This window comes from Perca fluviatilis, chromosome 9 (genome assembly GCF_010015445.1).
Source record: "Perca fluviatilis chromosome 9, GENO_Pfluv_1.0, whole genome shotgun sequence".
Lineage (NCBI taxonomy): Eukaryota > Metazoa > Chordata > Actinopteri > Perciformes > Percidae > Perca > Perca fluviatilis.
In genome coordinates, this window is record NC_053120.1 from 18,713,953 (window position 1) to 18,735,484 (window position 21,532).

Here is a 21,532-nt window from a genome sequence, read left to right on the forward strand (position 1 = left end):
TTTCAGCATGATTTCATTTTTATCTCAAATCTTAGGCATCTCTCCTTGAGCTGCTATAGCTGCCTGCCCCCCGAATACACTGTGAAAAAGCCCGGTCTCGGGAGACAACACAGGGGTCGTAAACATCAAACAAACACTAGGGGCATAGCACAGGGGTCCATTTGAGAAATCAGGTTTAGTGAAAACTCTGAGTTTGTTAACCCTGAGATGAGGGAAACTCTGGGTTTTCTGTTTCAGAAAGGGAGGTTAATCAAACCTGAGAGAGAGGGGTAACTCCAATCCATTTCAGAAAGAGAGGTAACTTAACCTCAGAGTCAGTTACTAGGGTAACTGAGCCTGTGAACCTAACCTGGTCAGGAGCAGGTTTTCTTCAATAAACCTTAATTTTCTCTCAGTCTCCTCCCTCTGACACAGCTCTCTTTCATTTTCTCATTCATTCATTCAGTCTGTATCATGCGCATTTTAGCGCAGTTTGTTATCTGCATGAATACAAAAACAGGGTTGGTTTATTAACTGTGTCAGGCAGACTATAAAACTTTTCTTTTCTCAAATCATGGCATTTAGCTCCTTCAGTGACAGGCTGCTGCACCCGCGCTGCGTCACAGAGAGATACCGCAGGTCTTTCCTGCCTGCTGCTGTCAGATTCTACAATCAGCACTGCTCCCAGTAGACCACATAGACAAACCACACAAAACGTGCGATAAAGCATGTGACTGTGCAATTACTGTAAATACTTGTTTTACTATTTTAATTAGTGCTGTCAGTTAAACGCATTATTAACAGCGTTAACGCAAACCCATTTTAACGGCGTACATTTTTTTATTGCGAGATTAACGTTCTTTTTGGCCCAGCAAAATTTTTATTTGTATTTAATTTCACATGCTGTTGCAACAACTAGTAACATTAGAAAAACTACAACACCACACCGGATCTAGCTAGACCGGAAACAACACAACAGGTACGCCGCACACACTTGTTTTGGCTTGCGAGCCAGCCAAAGAGTAGTAGGCTAACGTTACGTTTTGAGTGGATGGCGAGCGCGAGTTTTGTCGTTGTGAACTGAGCTATCATCGCAGCACGTCCAGTCTGAAATACCATTTGATGGTCAAGCACACAGCTGATGCGAATTCCCCCATAATAAAATATTATGAATTATAATTCTGTTAATGATGGTGCCGCAGCCTTAGAATGGGATTAGTAGGCCTAGGACCTTTTTGCCCGCTGGATTGCACCTAAATTAAATAGATTATAGGTTCAATACCATTTTACCAGTAATATTATACTTATGATTAAATATGATAATACACTATATGCGAACTTACGCATTTACTCTAGCAGCAATTATATCCCACGCAAATTTGCTTTTGCAGCAGCGGCTGTGTTGCTTTTTTAACAAAAAATATGTTCAAACTCGCTGTATGTGTGCATGAGTATTTCCGCCGACCAGATGTTTGTGGCTGTTGCCATGGTGAATCGTAGTATCATGGCTCCATTCATGCTGCCTTTTTAGAGTGGTGGTGCACTCGCTTTACTCTGAGTGAACCTACTCTGAGTTGATTGAACCAACTCAAATCAGCTGTTCTGGAACCGAAAACTCAGAGTTAGGGTTAGACTCAGTTTGTTAAACCTCCTTCCTGAAACTGGCCCCAGGCTATGCACCAAAATACAACAAATCACATTCCAGCCAATCACCGACAATATGGTTGGGGAAGGGGGTGGGGGTTAGTGACAGTTAGTCAGTTAGTCGTGACAGTTACGAAAACATGGGGGGAGGGGGAGGTATTTACTTTGAACGTCAACAGAAGTGACATCATGCAGGAACTCACAGTGCACCTATAATGTTGCTTCAGCAGAACAACTCAATCTCATCGAGCAGACTGCTAACATTTTTGTTTTGTAATCTGAGGTACATGTCATGAAAAAGGATTAAAAGACTGAAAATGACAGATGTAAAGGCCGCTGAGCTCATCTTCATTTGTTTCATGCTGCTTCAAGGTAAGGTGGAGAGACATTTTGACTATCCACAAAATAGGCAAATTTACTTTTTGATATTAATGAACATCCGTTGCATTCAAACCATTGCTACCATTGAGTTGCTACAAAGCTAATTAAGACTATCAGCTCCACAAAACTCTCTGTATTTCTCAGTACTGTTATGTTTAGAAAATGGTGTCCTCCAGGCACTTTTGCGCGCAGAAACTTGAGTGAAGATAATTACCTCTTCTGAAGAGTCCATTATGTTTTTTTAATCCTTCGTGTCCTACTTGGCTACTAGCAACTGCATGGAGGAGGGGTACGGGCGATGCGCGGTCATGTAAGGCTTGTGTCATGGTAAGGCCCCGACTATAGATGCATTTTCATTTCCAGATACTAACCTACCTATTTGAGCGGTATCGTTTTCCTTCCCAGTCTATCAGTTATGTAGCCTACATAACTTTATCCGTTCTTATATCACTAACGTCACCCATCGTCGATATGCTCATACATCCCAGCAGATTAGCACATTACGTTTTTTGCAAACGGCAGTTTTCTTTACAACATTGGTGATGCGGAGCATATTAGTAAAGCCACTGTATCAAAGCGCCATCAGAAGAATGTGACTCGCTCTGAAATGTTTTATTAATACGTTTTTGTAGTGTTCCCTGGACATAAACCATTAAGAGCCATTAAAAAGGACTTCCACAGGATTGCAGGTGAATGATGTAAACCCTTTTAAATAAAAGATTATTACTTATAATTCTGTTAATAATGGTGCTGCAGCCTCAGAATGGGATTAGTAGGCCTAGGACCTTGTCGCCCGCAGGATTGTACCTAAATGAAATAGATTATAGGTTCAATACCATTTCACCAGTAATATTATACTTATGATTAAATATGATAATACACTATATTGGAACTTACGCATTTACTCTTGCAGCAATTTTATCCCACGCAAATTTGCTTTTGCATCAGCCGCTGTGTTGCTTTTCTAACGAAATATATGTTCAAACTCGCTGTATGTGTATGTGCATTTTTGCTGACCAGATGTTTGTGGTTGTTGCCAGGGTGAATCGTAGTATCATGGCTCCATTCATGCTGCCTTTTTATAGTGGTGGTGCACTCGCTTTACTCTGAGTGAACCTACTCTGAGTTGATTGAACCAACTCAAATCAGCTGTTCTGGAACTGAAAACTCAGAGTTAGGGTTTAGGAGTTTGTTAAGCCTCCTTCCTGAAACTGGCCCCAGGCTATGCACCAAAATACAACAAACCAAATTCCAGCCAATCACCGACAAGATGGTTGGGGAAAGGGGTGGGGGTTAGTGACAGTTAGTCATGACAGTTAAGAAAACATGGGGGGAGGGGCGAGCTTGCTCTGTTTTGTTTGGTATTTACTTTGAACATCAACAGAAGTGACATCAATCTCATTGAGCAGACTGCTAACATTTTTGTTTTGTCATCTGAGGCACATGTCATGAAAAAGGATTAAACGACTGAAAATGACAGATGTAAAGCCCAATGAGATCATCTTCATTTGTTTCATGCTGCTTCAAGGTAAGGTGGGGAGACATTTTGACTATCCACAAAATAGGAAAAAAGCGATGATCTGTTAAAAGCCGGTCCTGTACCTGAACCTGTTTTAATTTGTATTGTTTTTATTTTTATTTAACCTTTATTTAACCAGGTTAGTCTCATTGATATATAAAATCTCGTTTTCAAGAGAGACCTGGCCAAGATAGCAGAACAAGTTAGTTACATATAAAAACAATTTACAATCACAAAACAAACATAAAAGAGGCAAAGACAACGCAAGTGCATTTCAATTAAAGTTCCATTAGTTAAAACATTTGCACGTATGGATGGACTCATGTTCTATGTTTTTAACATAACCTTTAAAATCATTTAAGGAAATTAGACACTGTAGTTTGAGTGTTTTCTGTAGGTCATTCCAAGTAGAAGGTGCAGCAAACATGAAAGCCTTTTTAAACAACTCTGTCTGGGCTTCAGGTACATTCAATGAGATAGTGTTCTTGGACCGTAAACCATAAGTACTCTGTGTAAAAGAAAGAAATTCAGATATGTAACATGGGAGCCTGCCTAAAATGCCTTTGTATATGAACACAAAGGTGAGTAAGCTGGCGAGTTGACAGAGAGGGCAAACTCACTGTGGAGTAAAGTGTACAGTGATGAGTGAGGGGTCTGACATTTTAAATAAACCTTAAAGCTCCATGATACACAGCATCCAACATCTGAAGACACTTTGATGGGGCATTCATGTACAACAGATCACCATAATCAATAATAGAGAGAAATGTGGCATCGTCTTTTTCTGGCAGAAAAAGTAAAACAAGATTTGTTCCTAAAGAAAAAAACCTAGCTTCAATTTCAACTTTTTACTAGGTTCTGTATATGAAGCTTAAAAGAAAGGTGATCATCAATTAAAAATCTTAAATATTTATAAGATGAAACTACCTCAATTGTTTTACCCTGATCAGTAACAATATTCAGGTCTAACTCTTTTTTTAAATAATCAATAATAATAAATACTTTTACTGGTTTGAACAAACATTAATATATACCAAACGTTTTCTTAAATTGCATTTTTAAAGGACCCAAAGTTGTTCTCGAGGGACAGAGACTCTTATAGTTCCAGATTCCTCCTCATTCAAGATTCAAAAAGCTTTATTGTCTAATATGTTGCCATGTTAGAACATTTTCTTTTGATTGAAGGCAGAGTGTGTGTGATGTGTCAGTAGCATGAGTTTTGTATATGTATTGCATTGGGAATGAAGGATTTGTTGTATAATTACTTTTTAGCCAGAGGCACTCTGAACCTTCCTGATGGTAATCACTCAAAGCTTTGGTGGAATGGGTGGGAGGCATCCTGGATGATGAAGTTGGATTTTCTTTCCACTGCTTGTATATAAAGATCAGATGGCTGTTTTGTGGTGATCTTAACGGCTTACCTGGCTATCCTAGCCAGCTTTCTCTTGCATTTGTTTGGTAGGAAGCTGTACCAAGATGTGATGTTGAAAGCGATGACAGAATCTATCAGTGACTGGTATACTCTGGATAGAATGTCCTGTCTCACTTCAAATTCTTTAAGGCTTCTGAGGAGACATATGCGCTGTTGGGCCTTTACAACATGCAGGGAGAAGGTGTGACGGTGGTCAATCAAAGTACCAAGGTACTTGAAACTTTCAACCTGTTCCACTACTTGCTCTTCCAGTCTCAATGGTGTGGATAGTGGATGAGGAGTATCAAGCAGTCGGCTCCTATGGCAACACAGTTCCTTGGTCTTAGTGATGTTAAGCTCCGGTGAGCTTCTCTTGAACCAAAGTGCCATTGTGTTGACATACTGCTTGTAAGTGGACAGTGAGTCGTCATCAGTGAGGTTGGTCACCAAGGCCATGTCATCCACATGCTTAAATAGCTTGAGTCCGTTGCTGCTGCAGGTGATCTCAGTTGTATAGATTGGGTTAACTTGCAGCTGTTGTAGGCAGTGCAGAAGAGTGTTGCTGTTCACTGTTTTGAATGCAGATGAGAAATCCATAAATAAGATCGTGACAAAGGAGTTGGGAGAGTCTTGTTACAGTGTCCAGAAGAGTCAGGCTGACATCCTCGACACCTCGCTTTGATTAAATAAGCAAACTGTAGTGAGTCCAAGCTCTCTCAGACCATGGTGATGATTTCATCTGCAACAACTCTCTCCATGCATTTGCAGAGGACGGAGGTAAGCACCACAGGTCTGAAGTCGTTCATCGCTTTGACATTTGACATCGTTTGGAAACAGGTATGATGGTAGTTTCCTTCCACGCCCTGAGTACAAAGCTGGCATCAAGGAACAGTTGGAAAAGTTGTGTCATCACACCAGCTAGCTGAGGTGCACACTCCTTTAAGATGCGTCCCTTCAGTCCATCCGGGCCAGGAGCTTTGGTAGAATGGAAATGGGTAAAGATGGAGGCAACCCTCCATCAGATTCAGAGCAATGGATCATGTTGTGTGGGATCCAACCCTCAGCAGGATCTGCATTGTGAACCTGGCATAGAAAGTATTCAGTTCCTCTGCAAAGGCAGCAGGATCTGGGCATTGGATCGTGCCAGCATTCTGAGTACGGCCCATCATGGTGTTAAGACACTTCCAGGCATCCCTCACATCTCCCTTGGTGAACCTCTGCTCCATTTTGTTCTTGTAATTAAGTTTGGCAACCTTTTCTGAGATCTTGGACACGTTTGTCTCCTTGAATAAAAGCTAATTTCTTCAAATTTAGACAGTGTTTGAGCTCTTTTGTAATCCAAGGCTTGTTATTACCAAAGAGCTTGACTTGTTTAGATGGAATCACACTGTCTGCACAGAATGATACATAAGAGCAGATGGACTCATTAAGTGTGTTCAAGTCACCATTGCAGACCTCAAAGAACATTTCCCAGTCTGTGAGCTCAAAGCATCCCGTCAGCCTTTCTACAGATTCAGTATTCCAGACTTGGATGGTTTTTGTATGAATCTTCTGTGTTTTTAATTTTTGTCTGTATTTAGGCAGTAGTATATTATCACATTATGATCTGACAGACCAAGGGCAGGACGGGGCTTGGATACATATGCACCTGGAATGTTTCCAAAACATAAATCCAGCGCCCTATCCAATCGCGTTGCTGATGTGACATACTGCTCTAATTGGGGGAGTAATGGGGTAACGTCACAGCTGTTGAAGTCCCCAAGCAAAAACACGGGCTGATCAGATGCCCTGGAGATGGCATTGTTGTAGCATGCTGAAATGCGCTCTGATGCAAGTTCATTGTCAGGGCCAGGTACATAAACAAGGATCACAGTTATTTGTTGGAATTCACGGGGTAGATAGTGGGGACGAAACAACACCACCATAATTTCATAGTGGCGAGAGCAGTGCCTCTCACGAACAGTGTAGTTCGTTGCCCACCTGTCATTAACAGCCATGCAAAGACCGCCCCCGACTGATTTCTCTGTTCTCCCGATCATAGCGAATTAATGTGAACCCATTAAGGTTTAATGCAATGTCCACAGACAACCACGTTTCAGTGGAACAAAATAAACTTGTGTTTCTATAGTCTGAATCAAGCTTAATATTTTAAATATGATAAATATGTCTCTTTCAACTGGATCTGTACCAGCAGCTTTTAAAAAGGCCATCGTACAACCCCTCCTAAAAAAACATAATTTGGACTCTTCTGTTTTGTCAAATTACAGACCAGTTTCTAAGCTGCCTTTTCTATCTAAAATTCTAGAAAAAGTGGCTTATACGCAACTTTTATTGCACCTCAAATCAAACAATATCTTTGAAAAATTTCAGTCTGGCTTTAAATCTTGTCACAGTACGGAAACAGCTCTTCTAAAAGTGTTTAACGATCTCCTTTTAATTTCTGATAAAGGTAGCTCTGCTGTGTTAGTGCTTTTAGATCTGACTGCTGCATTTGATACAGTTGACCACAAGATTTTACTGTCAAGACTCGAGTGCTGTGCAGGCTTCAAAGGCACAGCTCTGGAGTGGTTCCGGTCATATCTGACAGACAGATCTTTTTCTGTAAACCTTGGGCCTTTTTACTCTCGTAAAGCACCGATTAACAGCGGGGTGCCCCAAGGCTCAATCCTAGGCCCAGTCTTGTTTTCACTGTATATGCTGCCTATGGGATCGATTTTCCAAAAATATAATATTTCGTTTCACTGCTTTGCGGATGACGTCCAGATCTATTTACCTTTAAATAGCAAAACGAATTCCAGTGAAGCACTGAGTAATTGTCTACGTGAAATAAAAGATTGGATGTCACTAAATTTCTTACACTTAAATGACAAAAAAACTGAAATTATAACTTTTGGAGAACCCGATATCTCAGATTTAAATAGTGCTCTTGGCCCATTACTCTATAACTATAGTCCATGTGTAAAAAGTCTTGGAGTTATTATTGATAGTTCATTTAAACTGGATAAACAAATTAGCGCAGTAGTAAGAACAAGCTTCTTTCAGCTTAGACTTCTTGGGAAAGTGAAGTTGTACCTACCCCAAAGTCAACTGGAAAAAGTTGTACATGCCCTGATTACAAATCGTCTGGACTACTGCAACTCTCTATACTATGGCCTCGACCAGTCTTCTGTTCGCCGATTGCAATTAGTTCAAAATGCAGCTGCACGCCTGCTGACAGGGAAAAAGCGCTTTGACCACATTACCCCAGTACTATCGTCTCTCCACTGGCTGCCTATCACTCTCAGAATCCATTTTAAGATTTTATTATTTGTTTTTAAATCTTTAAATGGATTGGCACCTTCTTATCTAGCTGATATGTTGATTTTACACACCCCAGTCAGAGCACTTAGGTCAAATGATCAGCTTCTTTTGAAATGTCCTAGATCCAGACTGAAAACCAGAGGGGACAGAGCTTTTTCAGTTGCAGGTCCTAAGCTCTGGAATCCTCTTCCCCTCAATATTAAAGCAGCTAGCTCTATCGAGTCTTTTAAATCACTTTTAAAAACTCATCTTTTCGACATGGCTTTCATCACAAGCTGAGCTGTGACATTGTGAATATTGTTTGTAATCATGTTTACATATGTTTTAATTATTATTGTTTCTGGGATACTATGTTTTTAGTGGGTTTTTACTTCTTCTTTTTGGCTAATTAGTTGGCTTTTTATAATGTTTACCAGTATTTAGTATCTGTACAGCACTTTGGGGCAGTAGTGACTGCTTGTAAATGTGCTCTATAAATAAACTTGACCTTGACCTTGACCTTAACCAGTGCGGGAAGTTCATCCATCTTATTGCGCAGGGATCGCACATTTGACAGTGAAAGCAGGTAATGGTAGCTTACTTCCTCATCTTCTTAACCTGTTCCTAATTCTAGTGATTTTTTGATTGAGATGGTCCCATCAAAACTCTCATATCTTGAAGCAGATTGGGTTTTAGCATCTGCAAATGCAGATTTGCAATTGTCCATATCTCCTACACCCATTGCCACTGTTGGTAGTGTCGGTAAATGATGTATAATATAAATTAAATATATTATCTATAGCCTTCAATCACGAGTCGCTCAAACAGAGGAGCGCCTACATTAAACAAAACAACACAGATGTGATTTATGGCAACCATTTCAGCTATGTCACACAACAAAGAAAAATATCCCAAAAACCATCACCAACCTTCACCATCATTTTAGGAAAAAGAAATACAAGACGTTTTGCACAAAATCTTATTTTATACAAAATCCTACTCCCATCCTCAGTCCATTAACACAGTAAACGTCTGGTTAACACAAATTTTTAGCTGTGACTGTCCTTCCTTTGCCGTACCTGAAGTTGCTGCATTTTGGCTGCTTCCTTCATGCACAACTTGTATTCTTTTGGATGTTTCATACGGAAATATTTTAACAACGGCGATGTTGTGTGTTGTTTAGGGTCCTTGCCACCACGAGACAAATCAACATTGCAAATTGAACATGTTGCTTGACTTGAATTGCCTTCTTTTGACTGAGTACTGCCACACAAACAACACTTTTTCTGCTCACAAGTTCCATTTTCACTTTCTCACAGCCTACTGCATTGAACGATCCACCTACGTAAACACCTTCCTGTAATCAACGGCGGCGTCATTACGTCGACCAGCAAAGCACGTTTAGTGCAAGCTTAGGGTCCGGTTTGGTGGAAAAAAATTCTAAGGTTCGGCAGAATCTGAATCCCGTCAAAAAGCCCAATATTCGGACGAATCCTGGATTCGGTGCATCCCTATATCAAAGCAATCTGATATAAAAACAGTACCCTACTACCTATCTAATAAGGCACCATTTATAAACAGTTTATAAGTTGTTAATGGCTTTACTTATTTTATTTTGGGGGATTTTTATGCTTTTATTATGCATGCAAAGGTAAGCTATAATGAATGTGTTATTTACTAATAGTTGATAGTTTTAAATAATTAATAGGAACAATGCTTTGGTTTCCAGGTTGTGGACAAACTATCTGGCTTTTTGGTTTATTAACAATTAATAAAGCAATTAGTTACAACTTAAAACCCTTATTTTATTTTCAGATGTATTCAGAGGCAATTTAGTGACTGAAGCCCTAGAATATGTGCATTGTTCTCCTACCAAACTATCGAAGCCAAGAAAAGCTACCGTCATAGTAATTTTATTTTTTCTCATTATCTCTGGGTCACATGTTTATTATCTTTTCATACTCTATTTTACGAAGGTAAGAGGAGTCTATGTGGTGGCCATGATCCACCCAGCCACGAAAAATCAAATGCACCCACTCAATGCAATAATGACCTTTTGTTTTTTCAATATAATTAGCCTGTTGTCATGGGGGGGAAAAACAGGATCATTCATTTCACTCAAAAAGCTATTGCAACAACAGCCATTCTTCACTTCCCTGCCATCTTCAAATTGTACAGCAGACGAAGAAAGATCTGCAATGCTTCTGTGTCCAAAAGAACTGGGACTAAATACTTCCATGTGCATTTATATGAACTATCTCACAAATTTTGTTTTCTACTTTCTCTTTGAACACAGGTTTTGTGGCATCATTGAACTGCACCAGCCCAACTCCTGAATCCTTGGTTGATGCCCTTGAGAATAATGTATTCCCTAAAAAACTAGTGCGACCTGTAAAAAGCTTTTCAAGTCCAGTTAACATGACCATTGGTATCACTGTGGTGGGAATTATAGGAGTGGTGAGTCTACAAAAACACATATCTGTGCCTGCACATGAGCATGCATAACTTTATCAATTAAGTTCAACAGTCATTGATTCAAATTCATAATTAATCTGTATTACTGGCTTAAAACATGTCTCACCTACAGGATGAAAAATCCCAAATCCTAACAACATTCTTATGGCAAATTCTGGTAAGTTCCTCAGAGCACTCACAAAAGCATCAATACATTTGGAAGTGTTTGACTACTTACATCCATTATGTGCAGATTTTTCTATGTGATTATAGCACCTTTCAAATTGTGACTGCATTCATTTTTGTTTGTAGCAAAAGAAGCACACCCAAGGTTAGGAGATGTATCTTTTTTAATTTACCACTGGGGGACACCAAAGTCAGATATTTGTTGTATGATTTCTCTAATAATTTCAAATTAAACATGCATGTCTACTTGTTTAAATTTTCTTAGTCTTGCTTTGCCGGACCATTTGCCATTGCATTTCTTTAAACCAATCACAATCGTCTTAGGCGGTGCTAAGCACCGGACATAGCTGCTGCAAAATAGTCATGCTGAAAACTCAGATTGGACAGATAGTCTAGCTAGCTGTTTCAATTTACCCTGCAGAGATCTGAGGAGCAGTTAACCATAGTCCTCATAAATCCACCGGAGTTTAAAATTCCAACAAAAAAGAAAGTGTAAGGAAACTGAAATCGGCGAAAATACATGCATCCGGCGGAATTTCCTGCAGCACCGGAGCAATCCCAGAAGTAGAACGTCAAGGATATAAACTAAAAGTTGCTAAACTGGAATAAACCTAAAGTTCATTGACTTGTTATTGTTCATTAACTTGTGACGAAATAAGGTTTTGTGCAAAACCTCTTGTATTTTTTTTTCCTAAAATGATGTTGACGGTTGGTGATGGTTTTTGGGATATATTTCTTTGTTGTATGACATAGATGAAATGGTTACTATACATCACATCTGTGTTTTGTTTAATGTAGGAGTGGAACATAGAGGGACTGAGCTGGGATGAGGAGGAATGTGGAACTACAAGAGTCTCTGTTCCTCGAGAACAACTTTGGGTCCCAGACATCAACATCGCAGAGTAGTAAGTTAATAGTCTGTGAATTCTTTCAAATTATTGTCATAATCAGAGAAAAGAGCCTTTAAGAAAAATAAAAACCTGAAATGTTAACACTTGGAAAGCAATCTTGCACTGTTTACGCTGTAAACCTCAGAGTAGAGAGGTAAACCTCCATGTAGGTACAGTATCACAGTTGTTTGATACTTTGGAGTTTAAAGGAATCTACTTTAAGCTCTTTTTAGTCCATTTTATGCTAAAATTGATTATTTTTTAGTATACCTATAAAAAGACCAACTCATTTTATTCAAACATAAAATACAAATTTTAATAAACAATGAACTGTCTGAGAGTGATATATAACTTCTTGTCTTTGTATTCCTCGCTCCTTTTAAAATGCCTTGCATTAATATGTTAATTACTAGTTATAAACATTTTGTTCTTTTTTTTTTTCAGCATGGATGAAGACAAAGCTCCCAAAACTCCCTATGTCTACTTATACAACACAGGTCATGTATTTGATGTTAAGTCACTCAGAGTGGTCAGCTCCTGCCGATTAGTAATCTACACTTTTCCCTTTGATATCCAAAACTGCTCTCTGACATTTGGACCATATCTACACTTTGGTAAGCCTGCTTAAATATAAAATACAGGTCTTAAAAAGTCAAATGTAAAATCAGCTGTTCAAAGCCCTTTGAAGTGTTGAAATATTGTGTGTGTGGATGGATATTAACACAAAACTTTATTTGTGGCATCTAATAACTCCAAACCAAACTGTACATTTAAATGTTATTCAAGCTACGGACATAAGGATGATTCAAGGCCTCACGTCTGAAGAGATCCTAAAGGAGTCCCAAGATGTGTTGCAGACCAATGGGGAGTGGGAGCTCGCAGGTATCAGTGTAGCTCCTTCTACCTTGACGTTACATGGGGGAAGCTACTCTGAGATCAAATACTATGTAAGCACTTTTAACTATTCTAATTATATAATCAATTATTTTAAATTTTAATAGCTGAACATAATTCTCCACCATGCTGCGTGCATACAGTATAGAGTAATCATAGTATACAGATGTAGCTGTGAGTATAGAAGTATTAGCATACTTAACCATTTTATACAAACAGGAAATGACACAATATGTGCGCTGTCAGTTGTCAATCAAACTGCAACTGAAGAATGAAGCTAATTAAATTCAGCAATGAGAAAGCTTGTGTTCCTTTAGCAGTTTCATCACCATCCACAATATTTTTGAATTTTTTCCAGCTGTGAGAAAAACTTCATTTTCTTTTGTTTGTTGGAGAATAGTGTCTATAAAGAGCACACACAAACATCAGGTGTTTCTTAACACACCCTTTTGAGTACTTTATTATGTCACTTTTCTAGAGTAAAAACACTACATACTCTGTTTTACAGACATATGTCAATGAGAACAACTTAATTGTATGTTTGGCTGTATTCAGGGCCATAGCTGCCATTAAAGGGCACCGAGGCCATGTCCCTTGTATGATTTATTTTATTATTTTATATAATTGAACAGTTGACTTAACACAGTAGATAAAAGAGGAATTGTCTAGATAATCCAAACATCTTTTCTGAAAGGGTAGTGCACTGGGGAGCTTGGACTCATGGTTTGGACTGATTATTTTTATTACACATCCCTCATCCCAAATGTTTGCAGGATAACACACTTTCAATGCGACAAGATAATTCATTTTGCATCCGAGTTCAGAAATAAATTAAGATAAATGCCCTGAGTATAAGTCTGACTAAAATGTTGAGGCCTACCTGAGTACCTGCGTCTCTTCCCAAGATCATTCTGAGACGTAGGCCAGTGCTCTATGTGGTGAACCTGCTGATCCCCAGCTGCTTCCTCATCACAGTGGACCTCTTCAGCTTCCTGCTGCCTCCCCAGACTGTGGACCGCTCCTCCTTCAAGATGACCCTCATCCTGGGCTACACCGTCTTCCTGCTCATCATGAACGACCTGCTGCCTGTCACTGAAGAGACAACACCTCTCATCAGTGAATGACACCTGTGATATTGTTACTGATTTTATTTCATAGAAGGTTGAAGGAACATGCATTTGTCTTCATAAAATGCATTGCTGCACATATGCTCCTGATGCTCTTATGAGCTGCTCAGTTTATACACACACACACACACAAATTTCTGGATATTGCCGCAAGTTGCATCACAATTTATATCTCAAATGTGAAAACATATATACGGAGCCCCCCTGGTCCCACTTTGTCAAAAAATTTATTATAATATCTCGTGGCTTCAAGATAGTAACTTGTGGCCTCAACATAGTAAAGTGTCTGACACATGGACCCTTTGTTATTAAACTGGACCCTGTAGTGTAGTGCAATACTTCACATTCTGTGCAATATTCTCTGTTTTAATATTCAGTGTGCAATATAGTTTGCTGCAGTTCTGCTTCTATTTATTTACTAGTACTGTTCATCACAATTCTGTTAATACAGTAATGTAAATCTTGTATTATATATACGTATATGTACATATTTTATAGCCTATATTTATACTTTTTACATGTATATATGTCACAAAGTGGAGCCAGGCAGCCAGAGTTTTCTTATGTTGTATATAGTGTGGTGTTTTGGGTGTTTTATTTTGTATATAGTGTGGTGTTTTGGTTTGCCTGGCACAGAACTGAAGACTCCTCCCAGCACACCTGAGGCAGATCTCATCAGGAGAGATGCTGGAGGAACACGGAATGCGCTCCACATTTTGATAATGAATGGCTGAGACACAAGGAGGAAAGAGGAGCGGATAGAGAGCGAAAAAGAAACGTTGGGGACGCCACAGGAGTGCAGGACGGAGCACAGATAGACGGGCAGGACAGCGGAGCCGGAGCTGGAGGACAGCTGTGGATGTTTGGCAGATCGGCACGTTGGCGTTGTGCGAGTGCAATTTGGGAAAAAATAGAAAATCTGATTTCAACCAGTCTTTAGAGAAAGGGACTACAGTCTTTACCCTTTTCTGTTTGAGGGAGGGGGGAAGAGGGCCAGCAGCACGCAACGTCCACTCTGCTTTTCCTGTTCGGGACACTCGCACAACGCCAACGCGCCGATCCGCCCAACATCCAAATCCATATGAAGAAGAATTATCTCGTGGAATTATCTCGTGAAGATACTATCTCGTGGCCACGAGATAGTATCTTGAGGCCTCGAGATACTATCTTGAGGCCATGAGATAGTTATAATAATTTTTTTGACATAGTGGGACCAGGGGGGCTCCGTACATATATATATGTGATGATCATTTTTAGATTCCATCTGACTTACGCGTAGCAGGGATATCATTATCCCCGATGTCCATCACGAATAAAAGTCCAAAAGTTTAATTCTAAATTTATATTCTAATTTGTGCCCAGGGGTGATGGGGATGTGTTTGTGCTCTGAGAAACTGGATCTTCCACAGCAGCTCTACAACCAGAATGCCAACCTGCTACTGGGTTCCACCCTGTTTAAAACACTTTAGTGGTTGTGGCTCAAAGACACCTCCATTCAGATTATCAGAATACCAAAAACTGTTAGAATTATGTACAAGGAGATGAATAACAGGTTTCTCAGGCTTCAATATAAACAGCATTTCCTAAATAAGATTATATATATGACTGAAGATGGTTAAAACGGTTACCGGCATGCATGTAAAAGAAACAGTATACTTAATGAAAGGTGTACTGAATCCTTCCTGTTTTTGATTCCTGCAGACGTTTTCTTCTCCATCAGCCTCGCTCTGATGGTGGGCAGCCTGTTGGAGACGGTGTTGATCACTAATATCCAGTGCAGCTCCAGCCAGTACAGTGCGGTGCCTCGCTGGCTCAGTGTCCTCGTGCTACGATATCTGGCTGTTGTCGTTTTTCTCCCTCGAAAGAAAAAGAGCAACCAAATCACTGTCTTCCTCAACCCATCTCTTAGAGGTATATTATTATTATCACTTAACATTAACTAAAATACATGAATAGTTTGACAAGACCATTTATTTAGTTTGACCCCCAGTTTGCAGGGAGTTGGTGGAGAGATCCTTTGTAGCACCACGTGACATTTAAAGCGCCCATATTATACTCATTTTCAGGTTCATAATTGTATTTTAAGGTTGTACCAGAATAGGTTTACATGGTTTAATTTTCAAAAAACACCATATTGTTGTTGTACTGCACAGCTCTCTCTCACTGCTGTAGATCCTCTTTTCACCTGGTTTCTGTTTTAGCTACAGAGTGAGACCTCATTTCTTCTTCTTCTTCTGTACTATCTTTGATTGCACTCGCACATGCACAGTACCTCAGATGTAGATCATGTCAGCTAGCTAGCTCCATAGAAGTAAAAGACAGGCTGTTTCTCCAACTTCAGTCAGTTACAAGGCAGGATTAGCTGGGAGACTTCTAAATGAGGGCGCACATGTAAGTAGTTCTTTTGTAGATTATGGTGAACTTGTGTGTGTTGTAGCAGTGCTTTGCTATTGAGAACGAGGTACCATGCTAGTGTTAGCATTAGCGTTAGCATGCTAATGCTAACGCTACGAGCTAACGGTTGCGGTTAGCCAGCTCATTTCGGATTGTCACGTCACAGTCCGAGCCGATTTTGAACAGCTCACCAGGAGACTGAAGGCAGGACATATTCAGAGTGTGTGGAAGCACCAGAGACACAAAAGAACACCCCAAATACCAGAAAGTGTTTTTTTCATAATATGGGCACTTTAATGGACTAAATAATTGATAGGACTACTTGTGAAAACTACAGTATATACACTAATACTGTATATATGAAATACCAGGCCTGTCAAAAGTGCTTTATCTTTGTCAACCAGAGTTTTATTTAAAAGATTACCTTTCCTCTCTCTAACTCGAGTTGTCTACCTTTAGAGGTGGGTCTGCTTCCTTTGACCAACTCAAGTCCTCTCAATCACAATACTTGGTTACATCTGACTCAGGGTGTTGGGGATCTGAGGTAGGCTATGTCCTGCACAGGGTGTCAGGGTTGGTGAGGGTGTGGACCCAAAAGCAGGCAACAGCAACTAAACATGAAACATGCAGGGCTACAGAAACACATAAGGAACACCATGGAAAGCACAGACAACTCGAAATAACACAATGAACAAAACAAGGAACATGAACAGAAAACCCCAAACTTTCAAGAAATAAGACACTGAAATAAAGACAAATAAAGAAACTGTCGCAATAGACCAGAGATAATTTTTTGGGGATCAATAAAGTATCTATCTATCTATCTATCTATCTATTTATCTATCTATATGAATCCAACATATTATTTGCAATAGTATTAGCAAATATAAATCCACCAAACAATTTGTGAATCTACGGAGCCCCCTTGGGGTCAGCTGATAAAAAAAAAGCTAAACTGTGCGCACAGATTCATAATCTGTGCTCTTGGTTTTATAAATCTAAGCAAAATTAGAAAGATTCACAGATTCTAACTTCTGGGATCAATTCTCTATAGCGAAATGTTATTATTATAAATCACAAACGACGCATCTTTCCTAAAGTAGTAAGGTTAACAACGAGCTACAAACTCATTTTCATAAAAACGAGCCGTCCTCCGACCTGGAGAAATAACATTATTGTCTTATGAGCGGTCTTAGTCGGCGGTGAGACTGCAGTGAGACGAGTGCTTAGGGATTATCTACAAACTACAACACTTACCTCAATTATAACTTGTAGTTGTACTACAGTACCTACTTTTAAAAATAAGTTTGGAGACATTACCTTATTTAATCATTAAAGTAATATTTTGATTTGATTTCATTTCATTTATTTTGGATTTGACAAACAACATAATCCAAAGGATAGCATGTTAAAGTGTAAACACTTATTTCCAACATGGTCCTTGTTGTTAAAACATGCATCACATAACGAAGACCTATTTCAGGTCAAAGACAATAACATATAATACAGATCATCCAAGCTTTAAAAGCATTCTAAAATAAGAGAATCATAATCACATAAAATAATCAGTCTACTCTAATTAAAAAATATTGGCTACTCTATTCCATAAAAAAACCTTAACCTTAAGTCTAAAAGCCCCTCTGGTATTTACAATTTTAAGGGAAAGCAGTAGATGATTCCACAATGTTATACCTGTATTAAAAAAAAGAACTTCTAGCTGCATTGTTGACTCTGGGCACTTCACAAGAATGGACACTGGCCCCAGTATTGTGATTATGCCGTGTATGAACCATTTTTATATGGGAATGTAGATATTTGGAAGCCGAGCCATTTATGACATTATCCCTTGTGTGGTCCTTCGGGTCCCAGTGACCCGAAGGACAACACAAGGATTATGTACTTCCCTTTACTTTGTTGAGAATTGCTCTCTAAACCCTGTTTCTTGTAAAGTAAGTAAGTAAAGTTTATTTCTAGAACACATTTAAACACAGTTTAAGCTGACCAAAATGCTGTACAAACAAGAACTAAGGTGCTGTATTAACCCTTGTTTAGAGAGCAATTCTCAACAAAGTAAACGGAAGTACATAATCCTTGTGTTGTCCTTCGAGTCACTGGGACCCGAAGGACAACACAAGGGTTAAACATATGTAGATATTTTTGTCTCGGTGTTGTAGTTTGTAGATGGTCCCTAAACATGCCCGGTCTGACTGACTGCAGTCTCACCGCCAGCTGTTCATATAGAGACCAATAATGTTATTTGTTAATTAATTTTTAATTGTCAATGTATTTTTAGTTTGTGATTTAATAACATTTCGCTATAGAGAATTGATCCCAGAAGTTCGAATCTGTGAATATCTTTCTAATTTTGCTTACGTTTATAAAACCAAGAGCACAGATTATGAATCTGTGCGCACGGTTTAGTTTTTTTTATCAGCTGACCCCGAGGGGGGCTCCGTGTGAATCAACCCCACTGATGATAGGCTTACTGGCCCATAGCTAAATTAGTCACTAAGATCCACAGATACAGTTAATTCTAAGGATTCACTGTGCCACATGTATTTTTTACATTAATACATGATTTATAAAACTATGCCAACAATTATTATTTTATTAGCATATTCTATGCACTAAATAGGTATGTATAAAGGCTTTAGGCCGCCCTACACGTTATTGTAGGTCCAGCTTAATATGCAACTTAATTTTATACAATATATGTAGTAGGGGTCCCTGATCCGTCTTTCTTTTACTTAAGGGGTCCTTGGCTTAAAAAACCTTGAAGACCCCGTGCACTAGACCAATGGCCACGGAGCAGGACTGTGACACAGTGGACTTGAAAGGTTACAAATTGTGACAATAAATGTACTAAAGATGGTTAGGAATGTATTGAAAGTATTGCTGCCATGATTAGCCATTGTTTATGCTTACCATATGCACTGAAACTATATGTTTGAGGTGTCCTGATGATCATTTTAATGAGCCCCTGCCAGCCAATAAGAAATAACTATTTCTCATGGCCATTTAATAATCTAGGTGCTATTTAGACTTTTAACATTTTCAGGCAGCGTAAGTTTTACATGATGACTAAATAGAATTAAAAAAAAAACCTTGTCCCTTTTTTTGACAAAACCAGTAAAGAATTCCAGCAAAACCGACATCTCAGCGATTCATCTTCAGCCCGTCTTTGGTGATACACCTCCAGTGAAACCCCCCCCAGAGCCGGCCCTGGATGAACTGAGGAAGCTGAGCAGAGATCTCCTGGCCATACGCCTCCAGGTAGACAAACACTTCCAGGGGAGTGAAACCTCGCAGGAATGGCAAATGATCGGGATAGTGATCGACCGTCTGCTGTTTGGCTTGTACATTGTCTTCATCGCTGTCAGCTTCATCACCATCATATGTCTCTGGAGCAAACATTATGCAGCATGATTTAACCACAGGGTTATACGCATGATTGACATATCAGCAGATTATATGCTGTATTCTGAGATGTGGCACATGTTGATAACTCTGTTGATAACTCTGTTATCAACATGTGGAATACACAGGATACAATGTAAGTTTCTGGATCTTGAGAGTTGTATTTGTCAAAGATTTGAAGAACATGGATTTTCATATATACAGATGACGTTTTAGATTTACATGCCTTCATTTCTCCTTGCATTGACTACTGTCTGCCACCAACCAAAATTGTGGTGAAAGTTGCTAAACAAATGTTTTAAACCCTTGTGTTGGCTTCCCGTCAATCATGCAAAGTTTTGTTTTTCTGGGTCAAAATTTGAAATAAAAACTTTTTTCCCCAACGTTTTGGTTGTCTTTTTTGACACTTTCGTTGCTTTTTCCAATGTTTTTGTGATTTTTTTTTTGACATTTTTGTCACTTTTCCCAATGTTTTGGAAGCTTTTCCAGATTTTTTTGTCACTTTTTCGATGTTTTTGTTGATTTTGTTTGTTTTCTCCCCACATTTTTAAAGCTTTTTCCAATGTTTTGGTCACTTTTTTCAATGTTCTTGTATCAGTTCTTTTTTAGATGCTATATAATTGAATAAAACACCCAAATTCAATGAAGGTAGTGAAGGAGGAGCATTGTAGGGAACCATCCACGTTATTTTTTTGGTGACAATTTGATTGAAAGAAAACCCAAATTTCTGATATAGAAACTTTTTGAAAATTGGTCAAATTTGAACCGAGGACAACAGGAGGGTTAAGAGTGTACAACCATATAGCGGCTCTGTGAGGTGTACTGTACTCAGTGCTTAGCAGGTAATGTCCCATAGTAATGTCCAACATGTTCACCATCTTAGTTTAGGAGGATAGCATGCTAACATGTTTTCAATTAGCACTAAACACAATGTAAAGCTGAGGCTGATGTCATTAGTTTAGCAAATATTTGGTCATGGAAAATGTTGACTTGATGATGACATTAGATAAAGAGTTAAGGATTCACCAAAGTTCTTACAGTTCATCCTGAGAGGGACGTGAATGTTTGCACCAAATCGTATAGCTATCCATCCAACAGTTATTGAGAGATGTTTGAGTTTCACTCAAAACCACATGGCTGTATGGCTAACAAAAAAGAAAAGCAGTTGGCCTGCTGGTAATGAAGAAGAATGTTTGTAATTTGGTAGAAGTTGTTGTTCTGATAATATGACCATGACACTGATTTATTTTCAATGTAATTTGTATTAAATCTAAAACAGCTTAGGAGCTACACCAAGCAGCAGGCCTACATATGTTATTGCATATTTAAACTAGGGATAAACAGTCAATCTTAAAAACATGCACTAAAGAATATGCACATGGCAGCTGTAAACATTGAAATGTCTTTTAAAAAGCCAGTCAGCATTCACAGGGTAAAAGAACAACTAACTTGTAATAAACCACCTGTAGGGCCTAACTGTGTTTGTGCTTTAAATCTGATATTTCTCTACTGATTACGGAGTTTTAATAACAGCATAAAACCAAAAATTGCCCATAGTTCAACAGCAGAGCACATAATGCTGGAGAACAGAACAGATTGAAGCTCCCACGGGTGGAGGTGTTAAAAAATAAGATGGGTGAGTGGTTACCGGAGGTGTGGAACAACAAGTCCTGTGCTGTCCTAGGTATATTAGTACTAGATCCAAATGCAACAATATGTATATGTGTGCGCATGTTTTGTCCAGTTTTATTTATTTACAGTATTTGTGAGGATCAAATGTTACGGGGCAGGTAATTGTTCATGAAGGTTTTTAAAATAATAGTAGTAAAATTGAAGGTCTAAACACATTTGCAATATTGCAATTTAAGATACGAGTTTGAGAACTTCGTTTGAGGTTTCTATTAAATTACGCCAACAAACTTGTTTTAATGAGGTAACTAAATGTGCATTATAACCA

The 21,532-nt window shown here is 38.9% G+C and overlaps 1 protein-coding gene and 1 long non-coding RNA gene across 5 annotated transcripts; one reads left to right on the forward strand and one right to left on the reverse strand.

Moving 5' to 3' along the window:
* Positions 1-1,801: 1,801 nt before the first annotated feature.
* LOC120565156 (5-hydroxytryptamine receptor 3A-like) lies at positions 1,802-19,958 on the forward strand. 4 transcript variants are annotated; one of them, XM_039810616.1, is made up of 9 exons: positions 1,802-1,995; positions 10,510-10,670; positions 10,801-10,845; positions 11,652-11,758; positions 12,188-12,357; positions 12,530-12,690; positions 13,543-13,753; positions 15,466-15,675; positions 19,289-19,958. In XM_039810616.1, exons 1-9 carry the CDS (start codon positions 1,941-1,943, stop codon positions 19,582-19,584), a joined length of 1,416 nt encoding a protein of 471 aa, XP_039666550.1. In that variant the 5' UTR covers positions 1,802-1,940; the 3' UTR covers positions 19,585-19,958. The 4 variants fall into 4 exon arrangements, with proteins under 4 accessions (XP_039666550.1, XP_039666554.1, XP_039666551.1 ...); XM_039810620.1 differs by having other exon boundaries at positions 1,982-2,000; XM_039810617.1 differs by lacking the exon at positions 1,802-1,995 and adding an exon at positions 3,347-3,532.
* Positions 13,620-16,694, reverse strand: LOC120565160. Its single transcript, XR_005640195.1, has 3 exons — positions 16,583-16,694; positions 15,421-15,621; positions 13,620-13,729 (listed from the first exon to the last, which is right to left on the reverse strand). It is a non-coding gene; the product is annotated as an uncharacterized LOC120565160 (long non-coding RNA).
* Positions 19,959-21,532: the final 1,574 nt, after the last annotated feature.

Bases quoted from the DNA above. Each gene is read 5' to 3' on its own strand.
- LOC120565156 (XM_039810616.1), top strand. From the start codon at position 1,941: ATGACAGATGTAAAGGCCGCTGAGCTCATCTTCATTTGTTTCATGCTG. The intron at 11,759-12,187 runs GTAAGTTAATAG...TTTTTTTTTCAG, and splicing joins GACATCAACATCGCAGAGTA to CATGGATGAAGACAAAGCTC. The intron at 12,358-12,529 runs GTAAGCCTGCTT...ATGTTATTCAAG, and splicing joins TGGACCATATCTACACTTTG to CTACGGACATAAGGATGATT.